At 50.4% G+C, this 17,949-nt stretch overlaps 1 protein-coding gene across 1 annotated transcript in view; it reads left to right on the forward strand.

The window, feature by feature from the left end:
* The first annotated feature begins 2,737 nt into the window (after positions 1 to 2,737).
* Delta (neurogenic locus protein delta) overlaps positions 2,738 to 17,949 on the forward strand; it is a 36,659-nt gene continuing 21,447 nt past the window's right edge. The window contains exons 1-2 of the mRNA XM_078190744.1: positions 2,738 to 3,898; positions 7,920 to 8,222. Coding sequence (XP_078046870.1) covers positions 3,839 to 3,898; positions 7,920 to 8,222 — 363 coding nt within the window. The 5' untranslated portion in view covers positions 2,738 to 3,838. The remainder of the gene's footprint in view (positions 3,899 to 7,919; positions 8,223 to 17,949) is intronic.

Consider the following 17,949-nt stretch of genomic DNA (forward strand, 5'->3'; position numbering starts at 1 on the left):
CTAGTTGGGTTCCAAGATGGCCGACGGCTACTCTCAAGAGAAACGAATTTACGAGCGGCGTCGCTTTCGACACTTTGCGGGACAGGCTGTTCACGAGCAAAATAAAGGGTAGCGAAGAATGCGATTCGCGCCGGGGAACAATAGGGGATGTCGATGCGTGCCCGAGACAGGTCCGGGGCATTATGTTCCCGGGCACAATGGCTCGCGAGGAGCAGTATGCGCTGCGCGGTAATCTGTCGCCCTGCGAGTACTTATGCGTTTTTGTCGCAGAGGGGTCAGCAACGAGGGGCGCGTGGGGTGTTTCGCACCCATCGTGTTTTCGCAGCGAGTGACGTCAGTGGGTTACGAACCCGGTGAAAGGAGTCGGAGGGGCGGCGAGAGGAACGTCTGGCCAGAGGGGGTCTCGAAGCTCCGCGGACGGTTTTCACCGACCACGAATATACGAGGTGTACACTGTCCGCCAGACTGAATTACTTTGCGATGTATCGTCAGCATAGACGTCTTGTCATTGTTAATCCCTTGTAGAAACATTATACGCACACGGTGATGGCCAGCTATCACCAATTGCGAAATAGACCACAGGATGTGCACTTAAAAATAATGAACTAATCGGAGATAGTTGGCAATCATTGAAAATGGGTTAATTCCACGAAGAGAATGCTAAACGTGTCAATGTAAGAACCATACGTCTTCTAACAACCCTTAAAGCGATGCCATCCAGGGTGTAAAGGTTACGAGAGCGCACGCGGCGACCCAAAGGTCAGCCGCGCGAAGAGGAATCGCGATAAATAGGCAAGGGTTGGAAATGCCTCGATCTTTCGAGCCTTTTCGATAACGCGGCCGAGATCGCCCCCGTCGAGACACAACGATTTCCAGATCTCACGGAGCAATTTCTTTGATAATCAGGGTACACCGACCAACCCCTTCGCTGTAATCAAATTATCGGGTCGGATTCGGGGCACGGGCGGGGCCCTGCCGAATCGGGTTCCGGTGTAACCCGTTCGCCCGACGCTTCGCCTCGCCTCAGCGAGCGGCTCGCGCGGAGTATCGCGGCGCGTAAGAAGAGCGTAATACGCTTAAAAAGAAGGGTATGACGTCACGAGGAGGTGGCACGCCGCGGCGCGTGCCGTCGGATGGGGTACGCGAGTTTATCGTGGCCCCGTGGAACAGAGACAAGAGACGCGAGCTGGGTAACCGGTGCAGTCGGAGGGAGGGAGGGAGGAAGCAGAAAAGCTGTGGCCAAGAAGACGGAGCGAGAGAGAGAGAGAGAGAAGGAGAAGGAGGAAGAGAGAGTGCCGAGAGAGTGCCGGGAGAGAGCAAGAGAGAGAGAAAGGAAGAAGACAGGCGCCCCGAGGAGTCTACGACAGGCTCGCATGCAGGCAAGAAGTCCGCACGAGTGGCTGGGGTGTCGTACAGGGGCCTAGGTGGTGGGGGTGGGCGCGTGCAGCCGGCCTGCAGCTGCCTCGTTCGCCGGCCCCGGCCCCTCGAGCCCCGCGCCCTTAAACAAGAGTTCCCCGTACCCCTCCAAGAGCCGGTCACGTCGCGAGCCACCGGCGCAGCCGCTACCCACCACCCCTCTAGTTCCCCACAACCCCTCTCTCAGGGGACCCGGCGGGACCACAATTATAAGTAGGGGTGCTCCCGGCTTACTACTTCCAGTCGAGGGTTGCACGCCGTTGTGTAGACGCGAGGGACACGTAAGCGTCCTTTCCAAACGCTACCAGCGCACGCGTGTGTAACCGCCAATCGTAGTAACAGTTCAGAGTTTTCGTATTCTACGGGTACGAAGACACGGGATTGCAAGAGCTCATAGTTGTTCGCCACGACCAACTGTGCGGTATTGTGGCGCGAAAAACGACAGAGGACAGATCGGAGGGATACTATTCGTACGGTCCATCCAGCGGCGCGCGGTTCGCAGGATAACCAACCGGACGACAACAACGCCGGTCGTCGAACCAACCGAGATCGTAGGACTCGCCATCTGTCGATCGCGCTTTCCAGTGTCTCGTGACCGATCGACGTTCCACAGTGCTTGACGGAGTAACCGTGGTGTGGCGCTAGTGTCTCGGCTGTATTAGTGAGCGCGCGCGCGGAAACCCCGTGGATCCCCGGATCATCGTAGCCGAGCGACGAAGAGGATAGAGAGCCCGAGGAGCGAAAGAGGATAGGAAAAGTGCATCGAGGGAGGAACTAGCCTCCCGAAGATCTCGTACACACGAGCCCACTTTCACAAGGAAAACGACCGGGAGTCCGGTACGCGGGCCAAGGGGCGCATCTTTGGATCCCAGTAGTAGCCGAGCTACGGTGTGGTGCCATTCGTGCCGGTTCTCTCTTCGCGTGTACTTCTCCTTGTCTCTCTTCCCGCCCCTTCTCCCAAAAGTACCACCCCCACCCCGGCCCTTAGAAAAACTTCCCCTCGCTCGAAACGAAGCACATTGACTCTCCCTCTTTCCCCCGTTTGACTCTTGCTCGCACACACGACGAAAGGGTACCCTCGCTCCACCACCGCCGTTGCTGGTACCACCACCATAGACGTCGTCGTCGAGATCCCCCCCCCCCACCATCGTCGGACGGCCGCTACCGCCGCCGATATTCCCCTTCGTTCCTCCCACTCTTTTCTCTCCTCCAGCGGCGCTGTGCCACCACCACTCCTCCGGGCCGACACTCTTGCCGAGGGAATTATTCCTCACGGTTCGTCGACGGCCAGTCAGTGCGCGACTCGTCGTTGTTGCGACGGTTGGCGAGGCGAGAGTGGTGTCGTATCGTGTGCCTTTTTTTTTCATTGGCCCTCAAAGCCGGCGAAGAATAATTATGCTCGTGGCGGATCGTCGCGACTCTCGTCGACGTAGTGGCTCGTGCGACGCGAAACAACGCTCCACGCGGGCGTAATAACGAGATCTACTGATCGAGAAGACCGCGGGATTAAACGGCAAACCAACAAACATCGTCAGACAACAAGAGGAGGACCGATATAATATATACATTACCTACATACATACACGTATATACGGTGCGTCAATTATACATCTAGGCGAGCACAGAGAGTTTTGTACGCGTGCAGCGAGAAAAAGGGGAAAACCAGCGACTCGCCGAAAGGATCGCGCGCGCTCGGCACCCGGTGTGTTTCGCCTAATTATCCTACGCACAACTGCATTACCATCCGATATACCCTGGACGAAGCTGTTCGACGACTCTCGGCGTCCCACGGATAAATGGAATAAAGTGTGTCACAGGCAGTGTTCAGTGATCGCGCGTGATATATATATTTATATATATATAAATATTATTTGTATTCGTATTACCTGCTCGCGCGGCGTACGTGAAAAATTTTACGGTTAACGTACCCAGAGTGTATATTATTATTATTATTATTATTGCAGTGCGACCATATATAGGACAGAGAAGTGACGCGAGTTCATCTCGTTGTTTATTTTTTTTTCTTATTCTTCCTCGTTTGCTTCGTCGCGTTGTAATTCGCGGTTTTTGCGCCTAGTTTCGTTCGGTTCTCTTTTCGATACCGATTCTATCGTGCGAGAAGAATCTCCGGGCAACGCAAGTTCTACGGTACACTTTTGCACGGAGAGAGGATTACACCGTCGATTGTACCACGTTGCACATCGGTTACCGGAGCGATATAGAGAGAGGTGCGACGGTGCGTTTACACCTTTGTGTTACACCTCGTACACGGCGGTTCACGGTGGGCTATGCAGCCTCGCGAAATCCAAGCGAGGAGGTAACGCCGACGAGCACACACACCTGGGCACCACGGTCCACACGCATCCGCCGTCAACGAAGCACCGGCGGCGTGTAAACATCCGACACCCAACAACCACCAAACATGTGGACCACGATGCTCGTGTGGACGGTCGCCGTCGTGCTATTGCCGACACCCCGAACGGTAAGCATTATTCTTTTACCGAAGCCTATTTCTCTCGCTTTAACTCGTCCCAGCGTGATCGAAAATGTATCGCAGGCCGGTGTTCCAAGCGATACGTCGCGTTTCACCTAGCACGGTAACTCCGTCTCGAGTCGGTTTTATCGGGTTCGACGAGTCCTCGAACCGTTCAATTTCGAACGGTCCGAAATATTTCACGGTGTATTTTTGGCCGCGCGAAACCGCGTTTCTTTCGGTTGCGCATAATCCGTCTGAGTGGAGCGCCGTGAAATATTCTCACGGCGAGAGAAGACCGGTCCGCGAAGGACGGATTTAACGGACGCGAACGAGCGGCGCCTACAATTTTCCAATTACCGCGCGCGCACGGCGGTCCCCTGGGGTGCGCGTTTTTCTCTCGCTGGCGACTCTCGCGCGACGCGACGGGGGGACGACGGCCCCGAAACGCCGACAAACGGCCCCGCGATATACATGTACGTACGTCTATCGACGTGCGGACACCGTCGCGGAAACGCATGCCGCCGATCCACCGGCACACCGAAAGGATTATTTTGTGAACGGATCGACGGTGTACAGGGCTTACGATGTTGTCAAACCCCGACGGGGAATACGTTTGTCAACTCGGGCCCTGGTGCGGCCCGACCTTCGCCGGCTGCCGATGAATGGCGCGATGTTTTGGTTCGGATTCCAAGACGTTCCCGTCTGTCAAACCGGTCGCCCCGCCGTAAGCTCTGTTGGTATTTACGGATAAAAACGACGGCGCGTCGATGGGTTCCGTTCAGAATAGAATCCCTCGGTCTACATATTTATCGGCCGTCTCTCTTTCTCTCCGTCCGTCCTTCCGTCCGTCGCTCTTCTCTCTTTCTTTCTCTCTCCCGTTCGCCGACGCGTCCTCTCGCGCAACCTCCCCCCTCGTCTAATTGAGCACTTGCGTAAGTGCGATCGCGGCTTATATTTATCCAACCTATATCGGCCGGCCGGCGGCGCGCGGATCCTCGAAACGAAACACGTCCGATTCGAGAACGATCCTCTCCTCTCACTCGATTCAGAAACCCAGAGGATCGCGTGTCTCTCCCTAGGCTCTCTCGTTCCTTTTTTCCCCTGGCCGCCACCCCGCGGCTGCCCAACTGTATTCTTCCTGGGAGAGATGTTTTTTTCCCTCCCGTGGTTCTCGGCTCTCTTTCTTTCGAAGAGAAAGAGAGAGAGAGAGGGCGAGCGAGCAGCAGACGCACACGAACCGGCCGCAGACTCGAGCCATCCGGCGAAACAGGAGAAAAGGCAACAGTATTCGCCGCTTGTACAACAACTCTAAATCTGGATCCACTCTTTTAGAAGTGTCTAGCGCGCGCCGCCGCCGCCTCCTCGTCCTCTTCTCGCGCGTTGTCTTCGGCAACTGTTCGCCTCGACCTTCGCGGAGAGAGACACCCTCGGAAATCGGCGCGGATCGGTGGGCTCCCTTTGTCTCCTCCTCTCGCTCCGACCACGCCAAAAGTCGCTCGAGACGACGCGTATCTCCCTGGACGGAGAGCAGGGGAGGGGCGGGGTGCTAGGAAGAGACTGAAAGGGTGACTCTGGAAATTGTTTTGTGACGAAATAACGTCGGTTGTTGTATCCGTAAATAGTCGGCGGCGGCCATTCCCGTTCCGAGAATAGCGCTCTAGCGCGCCAAAAATGAGAATTCCTCATCGTAGCGGCGAGCACGCGGCATCTCTCTCTCACTCTCTCTCTCTCTTTAGCGGCGCGCTTTCCGCTTCAAGAGAACGCAATCGGTGAATATCTCTCTTCCAGAGCCGCGGAAGCCTCCCGCGTGTTTCCCTTTGTATATTTTTCGATGCCGCTCGTAAAGCGCCGCCATGTTTGCTTTGCGAAACGATCGGCCGTCCATTGAACGCGCGGAAAAAAGAAAGACGCGCGGGGATCGGATTTCCAGCGAATAACTCGCGAAAAGATTTCTCGCCTCTCCTCGGTTCGTCGGCTGTGTTGATTTCCCTCGGCTGCTTCTCCCGATTTCCTCCCCGCCTTTTTTTTCTTCTTATTTTCCGAGGGAAACGGAACGGGGGAGGAAATCGGCGGTGTTCCGTCGTCGCGCGTCAAAAATTGCGGGTAAATTGCGGGCTCCGAGGGTGTAATGGACGTGAGGACCGAGGCGACCGGCGAGATCGTAAAACGATCCGATCGCAGGCTCGATAGTAAGGTTAGTGCGCTCCTCTCGTTCACGTGAGACACGATATATGTATAGTTTTGCTCGGCTATACAATGTCTCGTGGGAAGGCTCGCTTGTCTGCTGCCTGCCGGCTGCCTGTCTCCGTCTCTCTTTCCTCCTTCTACCTTTCTCTCTCTCTCTTCTCTCGGCGTGTGTGCGTGTGTTGGTGCGTGCCGCGTTCCCGCAACCCATTGTCCACAGTGGTCAAGAACTGTTGGCCGTAGCGAGTGGCCCACGACGAGGGTAGGAACGGAGAAATATTGACGCAACGGCTCTGTTTACACTGGACACTGTCGCCCGAGAAAAAACGGCCTCAAGGAGAACGGTGTTTTCGACGGGACGACGCCTCGAAAACTCAGACGCGAGAACTCTTTGATCTCCCTTCGATCAGTCTTCGATCAGTCATTGATCTTTCTTCGATTCTCGATCCTCTACATTGCCAACCGGCCGAGGACACCTCCGTCACAAGACCCAAGTTCCCACTTCACGGGTTTCAATTCCTCCTCGTCCCTCGTTTCATTTCCGACCAACCCCGGAAACGACCTCCAACAGCCGAGCAACGAATTCAAACCGTTCCATTCTACCGTTTAGAAACGTTACCGTTCCGCGGCCGTCGCACTCTCTACGAAGCGCGCAAAATTGTATTACCTTCCGATACAATCGAGTCTTCATTGTGATTACAAAGTATCTCCCGGTCTACTCGCGTCCCCGAAGCCGCCGAATTCACCGTGAAAAACTTTGCTTCGCGATTCGCGAAGACATCGTCGAACGAGGCGACAGCCTGGCGAAGGGGGTCGCTCTCGACCCGGCCGTCGGCGTGCCTCGAGGGAGCGACGTCCGTACGATAATACGTTTACGACTGGCTTCGTTTTTCACGCCTCGGGAGACGCCCTTCGTGTTCCACATGATCGTTGGCGGCGCGCGTGGCGAGATGTCCATCTGCGCCTCCGCTGCCCCAACCCTTTTTTTCTTCCGTTCGCGTTGCGTCTCGTCGAGCAAACACAGAGGGAACAAGAGAGAGAAAGACAGAGAGAGAAAGAGAGAGAGAGAGAGAGATGACGATTGTGGGGGAGGAGATAAAAGACAGCGAGCGAAAAAGAAAAAGCGTTTTTTGCCGGGTCACTCGCGCAGATATCTCCGCTCCTACTGGGAGACACGCGTGCGCAAAAACTCGGTTACACACGTGCTGTCGGGTTGCCGCCGCGTCTCTCTCTCTGTATTTCTCTCCCTTTGCTCTCTTGCTCTCTGGTTCGGGCACGAGGCGACCCCCGACGTCGGAGGATCCGGCGGAGAGAGTTTGTCGCGATCGGCCCGCTTTTCGGCGGCCGCAGACGGTTTCGGGGAAACAAGTAAACACACAGTGTCGAAAAGGGGGGCGGCCATGTGTTGCGAGAAGAAGACGAGCCCGTCAGAGCGCGCCTTCGTCGATACCTTGGGGGGTCCTCGGTGTGGGTCAGGTGCGTCGCCGGACGTCTCTCCGACTCTAGCGAACTGTGCGAACAGCATCCTAATGAATGGCAGCGTTGTCTAGCCGGTGAGAGATCGCGGATGCCGACAAGAACTTCATTGTGGACGGTAAACGTCGTGCGACTGCTACCGAATTCTCCCGACATTTTCGTAGCCGATATCCAACACAGCCGACAAATTTGAACCAACTATATATGTCTCCCTCGCGGAGAAACCTCATTCGGTAGATCACGTCTGTGATCTACTCTCGACGCTCTGGATTTAATAAAACTAACCTAACCCTTCTAGAATAGGAGGAGCAGCACCATACCTATCGATTTCTGTTCTAAACACTGATGCGAGCCCGATGTTTTCCAGGTAAACGCCTCGGGGGTGTTCGAGCTGAGGCTGAAGTCGTTCGTGAACGAGTACGGGAAGGACAGTCTGGGCAAGTGCTGCTCGGGCAGCACGTCCAAGACCGGCGAGTGCTCGGGCGTATGCAAAACCAGGTTCAGGGTATGCCTGAAGCAGTATCAGGTGAAGATCGACACGACGACGCCGTGCACGTACGGCGACGTCGTCACACCCGTCCTCGGCGAGAACATCGTTAACCTGAGCCCGAACGTCGCCATGCCGAGCTTCACCAACCCCATCAGATTCCCGTTCGAGTTCACGTGGCCGGTAAGTGTCATCCTATACATGTAATAATAACGCCCCGCAAATAGACGACGACGACCCGGGGGCCGGATGTTCCGCGCGCGCGCGCCATGGTCCCACGCTTTAGCGAAACGGAAGCGAAAACCGGTCGCGGCACCGATCCTCTCTCTCTCTCTCTCTCTCTGTTGAGAGAATCGTTTAATTTCCGCGTGTGGCTTGCGTAACGATCGAGCGCCGCCATTTTGGTACCGTTTCGACAGTCGAAGGCCGGCGCCAGTCTCGACGATCCGCGTTAGCTATCGTTTCTCCCAGTTAAATAGATTCCGACATAAATTAAACGTTGTCAACCGACGCGGATTTACGATCGCGATCGTCGATAACAAGCGGGAATCGCTCGCGACAGATCTGTTCTCTATATTCTTCTTTTTTTTTTTTTTCTTCGCTGCCTGTTTCCCGATACGGTGACGATTAGCATGCGATCGCGTGCTGCGCGCGGGTTACGCGTAACAACATCGCCGCGGAAAAACATCGAACCGCGCGCGCGCGCGCGCGCCATCCGTTCTCACGTCGATCGGGATCGTTTTACAAAGACATTTTCCTCTATCCCGGCTAAACGGAACAGGCCTGTTACACCATCTTTAATAACCGGGAATTAACGGGTGTTGTCTAGGCGGTTCCGGCGATCCCGCGATACGGCGGGTCTCTGGTAGCACGCGGTAGTCGATTATAAAATTGTACGGGTTAATGGCTGGCGACAGCGGTCGATTGTAAATATGTTCTTTCACTTAACACCGTGCCACGAACGCCGCTAAAAGCTCTTTCGCTTTATGAGAGCGACGGTACCGACACGGATTTTTTACCATAGGCCGGACGACTTAAATTTTAATCGAATAATTTATTCGTTCGTGTGCTGTGAAAGAGTCTTTCTTATTCCAAGAATTTTATGTTTTTGGTATTCATTATTTTATTAATCTCGTTCACCTCTTAGGCACCGCTATAGTGGCTTTCGCGAATGTTTCGTGCTTTGCTCAATTGTTTTATTAATTATTAAAGTAAACGATTACAGTGAAAGTTGTGTATATACAATACATTAAGAAAATTAATACTGTAATATAGATATACGAGAAAAATATATAAGTAATATATTTAAAATATAAAATATATATAAAGATTATAATATATATAAAATTAAATCATATATAAAAATATAGAAATAAAAATATATAACTCGTGACTTAGTCGCGAAAAAATTTATTTGCGCAAAATCTTGTCTAAGAGGTTAAGTACATTATTCCCAATCGTTTCTCGAGGAGTTATTTTAATAATTTAAGCCGCAAGGCAGTGTCGATAAAATTAGAATAAATTGTCTGCCGAACTGTCGGGCGTCATTGTCTGCCGCCGGGGGGTATTCAGCCACGGTCCCGGCAGTCTTCCGATCGGGGGACGCGAACACAGCGCGGTAGCCTCGTAAAACATCCCGGTTTCCGTACGCGATCGATAAGGAATAATTGAAAAGTAAATTGCCCGATAAGCGGGCGCAGCGTCGCCTTTTCAGCGTCCAATTTTCGCTCGGCCGTGTTATCGCCTTTGGAAAAAGGAAGTCGTCCCGGAGATACGGGCAACGATCCCTCGGAAACCGTTTTCCCAATTACCGTTTCAACCGGCGGGCAGAGATCCGCGCCGAAAGAATTCTCGAAGTGCCGGCCGGGGCTCTCGCGGACGGCAAAAGGGGGTGACGCGCAAAAAGAAAAAGGGAAATCGCGCGCGCGCGCGCGCGAACGAACGAAACCGAGCCTCTCTGGCCCCGCGCGGCGCGGTCTTCCTACTTTCTCGCGGTGGCCAAAGAAAGGCCTCTGCGCATGAGAGGCAGGTCGATCGCATTAAAAACCGAGCGTTTCGTGGGCACGGTGCACGCGTGCATGCACTTCGCGACGAGGATCGCCGAATGGCAGATGGTGCCGGGGCTCGATGAACGGGGGAGACGGAGACGGAAAGAGAGCGTGCGAGAGAGAGAGAGAGAGAGAGAGAAAAGACAGAGAAAAAGGAGAGAGGAAGAGAGAGAGGATATAGCACTTGTCTCTTCCTCTCGCTATCGCACGCTTCCCCGATCGTTCCACCGGCGAAATCCGTCAATTATTTCGGCCGAACAAATTGTTAATCGCGAGGACATTAGTCCTCGTTCCGCCCCTCAATGCCGGGCGAAGTGCTCGCTTTTTTATCGCGCGCTGCAGCTGTGCATCATCTTCGCGAGATGGATTCGTTCGCTGCCGGATCAGCTGTTCGGCGACACAAATCCAGGTCTCTTCCTCGGGCTCTCGACGGCTTCTTCTTTCGATTTTACGGACAGCCGAAGATTACAGGGCTAACGGGACAGATGCTTCGCTATATTGGTCGACGCGATCGATCGAAATTACTCGACGCAAATTCGCGGCGAATCGAAGACGAATTCGTGGCGAATTGGAAACTCAATCGTCGATGCTCCATTAGCACCGACCGGCTGCGCGTCTACGCCAATGTTTGCTCACCATCCCTGGTGTACGTCAGCTCTCTCGTCGCCGTTCGCGCACTTCTGCCTATGAGACGCACTGCAGGGCCACTGGCAGATGGCTAGGCCTTTTGTGCTTCTACACTTCCCTCGTAATCTCTCTCTCTCTTTTTCTCTTCTCTCCGTCCTGCTCGTCTTCGCAGCTCTCTCGCGGGCAGAGTTAAATTTACTAACCCATATGGCGCCCCTCGCGCCACCTCTGCGACCGGTATCCCCGTCTCTTCTCGAAAACGCCGGCTCTTACTTCTGCGGGGCCGCCTCGTTACGTCCCCCTAGACAATCATTTTTCACCCTAGACGATCATTTTTCATCCTAGATTCGATAATAAATCTTCCTAGATCCGTCCATCCCCGTCGCGAACAAATATCTCACGAATATTGCGATTCCAAGTTATACAAAATTGTTCCAAGTTATATAAAATTGGTCCTAGCTATATAAAATTGTTCCAAGTTATACAAAATTGTTCCAAGTTATATAAAATTGTTCCAAGCTATATAAAATTGTTCCAAGTTATGCAAAATTGTTCCAAGTTATATAAAATTGGTCCTAGCTATATAAAATTGTTCCAAGTTATACAAAATTGTTCCAAGTTATATAAAATGACACCTCTACAAGTCTAAACAAATATCTTGGATTTCCACATAAAATGGCTCCGACTGCAAAGGGTTAAAATAAGTATTAAAAACAGTATTATCGAGCATCCTTTCTCCTCTTGTATTTCTTTTCTTCGTGACTTAAAATCGAATTAAAAGACAATTGTATAATTCAATACAACGTGTTAATATTCAATTTACATCTTGAAATCATATCAAGACTTCTACTGCTTTAGTGTTATCGCTGAAATTGCTGAAATCATTTCGCAGTTGCAGTAAAATATAGTTAGCCATAGGGCGTCGATATCCAGAGATTGAAAATCGGACATTTCGTATGTAACGAGCTAATAGTATCCGACCGGTTCGGATGGGCGAAAGCCGTCGAGGGCAGAGGGGAGGAGAGGAAAGAAAAAGACGAGACGAAAAAGAAGCTGCGTTCTCGGAAGAGAGGCTGGTCGGAATCCTGTGCGCGGAGAGCGAACCTTTGGCACGGTAGTCCTCTCCGCGACTCTCTCCTCTCTCTCTCTCTCTCTCTCCTCTCTTTTCTCTCGCTCGCCGGCACCGCGTCGGCGAGAAGCAATAGGCGTCGTCGGCCGGCGTCGTAACGTGTAATCGGCTATTCGGAGTGCCGGATTTATTTTCGTTGCGCCGGTGCGTGAGAATGAGCCTTCCGCCGGGCGAAAAACTCGCTGTCGCGAGGTGGTCGAGGAAGATCTCCGTTAACGCTCCGCCAAACCGGAAACGAACCGGGCACGTCTGGAAATTTCTCTTCGACGCTCGTCGAACGTTTCGGCACGAAGTGAAACGGGCCGCGGAGGTGTTTCCACCGGAGGAGACAGACCGGCTCTTCCTTCCCTCGCGCTGAACTAAAGGCGAAAGATCTCTCCCACGCGGGTCGTTCGAAGGCTCGGAACCGCTCGCGGTTCGACGTGGCCGGAAACGCGTTAATTACGGTGATTATCGCGCTGCGCACAGTAGCGAAAGCAACAATGTGCCATTAATAACAGTTAGAGGGGGACCTCTACCCCCGGCCCTGCGAAACCTGGAAGAATCGATACACCACCTCGCGGCCCTCTTCCGCGCTCGTGTACTTCCTCCTCCTTTGACGAGCCGCGACGGTGGTCTTCGAAATTTCATTAAATCGAACGATATTAAATCAAATTAATTGAATCAAATTAATTGAAGTCGGATTAAATGAAGTCTGATTACACGAAATCAAATTAAATGAAATCAAATTACTTAAAATAAATTTCATTACATTAAAATCGCTCGGCATAGTTGTACGACATCGATTACTTCTTCTGCATTCTTATCCCTCGGGAGTCTCGGGATTAAAGATCCCGAATTAAAGAGATCTCGAATTAAATTCTAAATAATTCATTTACCCTCGCGTGACACGCTTTCTAAATATTTTAATTACAGTGTACCTTATCAATAACCTAAATATCACACGTTTTATCCTTTTTATTATTATGACACTTTATCGAGAAAATTAACGCTGCTTCGATTTCGATCAACTTTTTCGCGAATCTTAAACTTTAATTTTAAACTTTTCACGGTCGTCAAATTGCCAACGACCCGCGTCCGAACGAATTTATCGCGTTCGAACGAGTTATCCGACAGACGGTCCAGGCATTCGGACCGTTAATTACCGCTTTCTGATCGCAAGATAAACCGGCAGTCGCCGAAACTCTCTCGGCTAGAGACAGACGGACGAGTGAAGAGGGGAAGAGTTGAAGCGGTCCGATTGCGCAAAAGCGTGTTCGTCCGGGGGGACGACGCGCGTGTCTGCCGTTAATTAAGAGGCTGGAAAAGACAGAGGAGCCGTGCTTTGATACGTAATCGTAACCTTCGTCTGGTCGCATCAAGATCGGGGGGAGCCTCTCCTCGCCAAGAGAGAGAAAGAGAGAGAGAGTTAATTGCTTCACGTTATCGCGCTTGCCATGCTGCCGTGCTCGACTTATTAAAACAGCACGACCCCGCGACAGTAAGACCACTGTGCGTTGTCCATCTCGGCGTTTCTGTTCCACGGATTTTCCGCGTATTTTCCGCGCCGTTCTCCCCCCTCCCTCATTCTCGCGCGATCCTTTCTTCCACGCGGATCTCGCTCGCAGATTCGTCAAGCATTTTCTTTACGATTATAACGAATTCGCGATAATTTCTTTTTTGGAAGAAAATGAGAAATATTTGTTGTACATTTACGTCTAGTTTAACTTTTTATTATTGGTGAGAAGCGAACAGGATTTACTATATATATCAATAGATAGTTTCATTGTAAATGTCTCTGTTGTCTTTGATAATTGTAATCTTTGCTTGAACTAAAAACTCCATACAATAATTTTCTATACAAAAGATTTTTTATTCTGAGGGACGACAATCTTGATGAAAAATGTCTAATATAAATATTATTACTGTAAAATTATATAAATATAAATTTATACTAGTAAATATAAATTTAATAGTAGTAAATATAAATTTAATAGCAGTAAATATAAATTTATACTAGTAAATATAAATTTAATAGCAGTAGATATAAATTCAATAGCAGTAAATATAAATATAAATTTACTATTAGAAATGATCCTTCGAGCTTTAAAAATTTTTTAAAATTGCCATTCATCGTTTCGACTTCGATTATAGCAGAGTTATTGAGGAGTCGATCAGGTTGACTCACCGCCCTGTGCACGGTCGAATAGAGTCGGAGGATCGAGGAAATTTGGTGGCGACACACGGGAGTGACACGAGAAAGGGTGTTTTGACGAGCCCGGGAATAGAGGAAGCGAGCGATGACGTGTGGAAAAGAGGTCGATATCGCGGGTGGTTCTAAAGATACGCTCCGCCCGAAATCTCTAACATCTGGCCCCGGCCCGCCGCTCTCTACCTAGAATCCCGCCGTTTGATCTCGCGACATTTATCAGCTATTTCGAGAATCGATTCCTTACCAATTAACACGTCGATGTAAATCGGTGGGCGACATTAAACACGCGTCGCGTTGTTATTTAACTAACTGTTTTTAATTCCTCTCGTTATTTAAATAAATTATTTAATTTATTAATATCTAAAGAATTATCTAATTTCTCTATAATTGAATAATTATCTGATTCCTCTATTATTGTATAATTATCTGATTCCTCTATTATTGTATAATTATCTGATTCCTTTATAACTGTATAATTATCTAATTACTCTGTAATTGTATAATTATTATTCCATCGTTGCTGCTACCGCGTTGAATATTCATAGAGAAGATCGTGAAAGGCCTTCGAACCTGTTCGATTAATGGAACGAAATTCGAAAGCGAACGGTACGAAAAGGAAGGAAAAAGGCGGAAAGAGGCGGCACCGAAACACGGTGTCGGGCGATCTCGGGCCGGTCGGGCCCGCGGCGTCGAGTCCCAGCCGGTCCTCTCTATGCGAGAGACGTAATTTATGCTAAACGTTTCGCGTCGTGGAAGCCGCGCATCGGCGTATATACACCCGAGTCAGCCATTCATCCGACGCCCTTCTCCGCTAGTTCTCCTTCGTCTGGGACGCGAATCACGCAGCCTTTTCGGCCGTGGGACCACGATCCTCCGTCTCTTTCGGGCCCCACCTATTCCACCCGGCCTCGTCTCTCTCTCTACGTTCGGCTCGCCCCACCTTGTGTGTGCTACCTTTATGTATCCCCTTCCGTCTCGCTCCGTCTCGCTCGGTCTCGCCTCGCCTCGCTCTGTCTCGCCTTTCATCTTCCCTTTCCGTCCACGGGCCCGTCTCTCTCTCTCTCTTTCTCTCTCTTCTTCTCTCTCTTTCTCGCGTACTTTCTTTCTTTCGTTCCAAAGCTACTCCGACGTCTTCCCGTCCGGTACCCACGATACGATCCACGGGTACCTCGCGCGCGTTATCCGCCTCTTTGTGGACCGATACGAGCGCGCCGTCGTAGAGAGACAGAGGGAGGATAACGAAGAAAGGAATTCCTTAATTATTTTCGCCGATGAACCTTTGTCCAGGACCAACTCCGCGCGCGACAATGACCCTGTTCTTTTTCTCTCGGGCTCCCTAACCCCTCTTCTCTTAGGACAAATGGACGTCGCCGGGGTTCGACGGACGTCTCGTCTATCTCTCGTTCCTCCTCGTGGAATAGGCGCGACGCTTGTCGAACAGTATTGCTAGTAATTGCTGACTCGAAGTTACTTTTACATTTTTAACGCTGGAAGCGAGCTGGAATTTATAGTAATGTTTACTGTTAAATAATATTAACAGAGCGTTGATATCACCCTTTGCAGTCTGAACCATTTTAAGTGGAAATCGAAGATATTTATTTAGATTTGTTTAGACTTGCCATTTTATATGACTTGGAGTTACAGTTAACATTTTATATGGACTTGGCGCAGTAGTTAACAGCTCTTAACAATTTTCTGAATATAAAGAAATATGATAAAAATTATTTTTGACGGAGAGAAAATTATTTTAGAGTCACCACTCGACTGCGAAGGGTTGAACATAGAATTTCTCTGTTTGCTCACGCAGCGATGCAAGTATAAAAATCGCTTTAATTTTATAATTATTCACAGCAGTGTGGATGCCATGCTGTCTATATTAAAAAGAAAATATAACAGAAAGTCAACTGTTTAAAAATTTAGAAATATGTTAATATAATGGAGATTCCTCGAGTACTCAGGACATCGACGACAATGTAAAGCTTGCAATCACGTTATCGAGCCCTCGGAATCCGAGCCGCGATTTACCGGAACACCGTAGCACCGTTCGCTATCTTCACGGTCGGCTGGCAGACGTCAGAAATTGGTCGACGTTGTATTTGCATAAACATATCCGTTCGTTCGTTATCGTAGCCGCGAACCAATCAGAGATCCGTTCGTTCACGGTGATACGTTTACACACACACATATACAGACAGAGAGACAGACACCGTTTCCGATCTCATCGTGCTCTCTCCGGCAAGGGGGGAACACGCCGCTGGATGGCGCCTGTCGACTCCTCCTTTCCCCGCTTTATTGTTCCGAATCGTGGGAAAGCCGGCTAATTAACCGTCAAAATCTAATTAGCGGGGATAACCAATTAGAGCGTTCCGCGGGTGCGAGCCCGTAGAGGAACGATTACAAACCCGCCCGGTAACTTATCTACAAATAGCTACTAAGAGGCATCGGGACGACGGTGCGTGTACCGGTTTGCTCGGTAAAAGAGGAGGAACTCCGCGGACCTCGTCTACGGGGTGTCCGGAGATAATAAGAGATAACGGCGCGCGGAATTCGAAACGAAATAACGCGCGGGAAATGACGAATGTGCGATTGGAGAAACGAGAAACGAAAACCAATTTTATTGTGCGAAAACGCGTTGTATTCTTTATATGGTGGAGGGAAGGATTAATGAGACTTATTGTACATGTAGATTTCGTCATCAGTTGCTATTAACCCTTTGCAGGGGATATCGTAATTCTAGTATATGAAACGTTGAAGTTTATTAGCGATTTGCAACTATTCCTTGATGTCTACGAATTTATATAAATCGAATATTATTATAATAATAATATATATACATATATATTTTATATATAGCAAATTAATTCTTGCGATTCGTACCAACAGCTTTATGTTCAACAATTTCTCTAAAATTAAACTTTGTTGCTATAAACATTGTTCTAAAAATTAAATTTTGTTTTAGAAGGTGATAGAATAATTTTAATGGTGTCTCATAGTTACCAATCGAGTGCAAAGGGTTAACCGTGAATCCGAAGGGTTAAAAATCGATATGTCATTATTTATGCTTAAATATTAGTAATAAATACATTCGGTCGCCATTTCCGAGAGAAAAATGAGAGGGTTGGTTCGCGAGACGAAAATATAGTTGTTCCGGCCTAGTTTCTCTGAATCAGCTGTCGATGGCAACGCAAATGTTGGAACACCGTGTATGGTACTTGTGCTCCCGTAACGCGCTCGCGCGCGCGCCTCGAGGCCTTAGGGGCAGAGGAGACCGAGAGCGGAGAGAGCGAAACAAGAGGCTGCGTAATAATGGCAAGGAGAATGGCTCTGTGGCACAGGTACCCGCCGGGCATCTTTTTGCGTTCGTGCGCGCGAATAATGCCACCCGGAGAAAAAGGGAGTAACAGAGCGAGAGAGAGAGAAAGAGCGAGAGAGAGAGAGAATACAGGACCTGCCTCTTGCATCGTTCGCCGCGAGATACGCGCAAAACGGTCCCTTGGTCACTGCCCCGCCGACACACGTGGTCATCCGGGCATCAGCTGATTTGCCTGCTGACAAACCCCTCTCCCTCCTCGATCGCCAATTATCGCATCTACGATTCCCCCGATTCCTTCCTCCGACTATTCGTCGACTCGGGGGGGATGGATGGCAGCGAAAGGTTTCCCGGTAAAAGTTTTCCGTGACGGGAGCACGTTTTTCCAGCGGCTCGGCAATTATTACGGCGCGCGGATCCGCGATGGGTATCTCGGTTTCTGTTCCAGCACGTTTCACTTTTTGCCGGGGCAGGGACTTCTCTTTTCCCCGACCGCGCACAGATCGCTCATTCGCGATAAATCCGGCGACCGTGATGCGCGCGACGGGCGCCCCCGTGTCTTTCGAACGATCCCGTTCGATCTGCCGTCCGATTATTCGTAATAA

Source organism: Augochlora pura, chromosome 9 (assembly GCF_028453695.1).
Source record: "Augochlora pura isolate Apur16 chromosome 9, APUR_v2.2.1, whole genome shotgun sequence".
Classification (NCBI taxonomy): Eukaryota; Metazoa; Arthropoda; class Insecta; order Hymenoptera; family Halictidae; genus Augochlora; species Augochlora pura.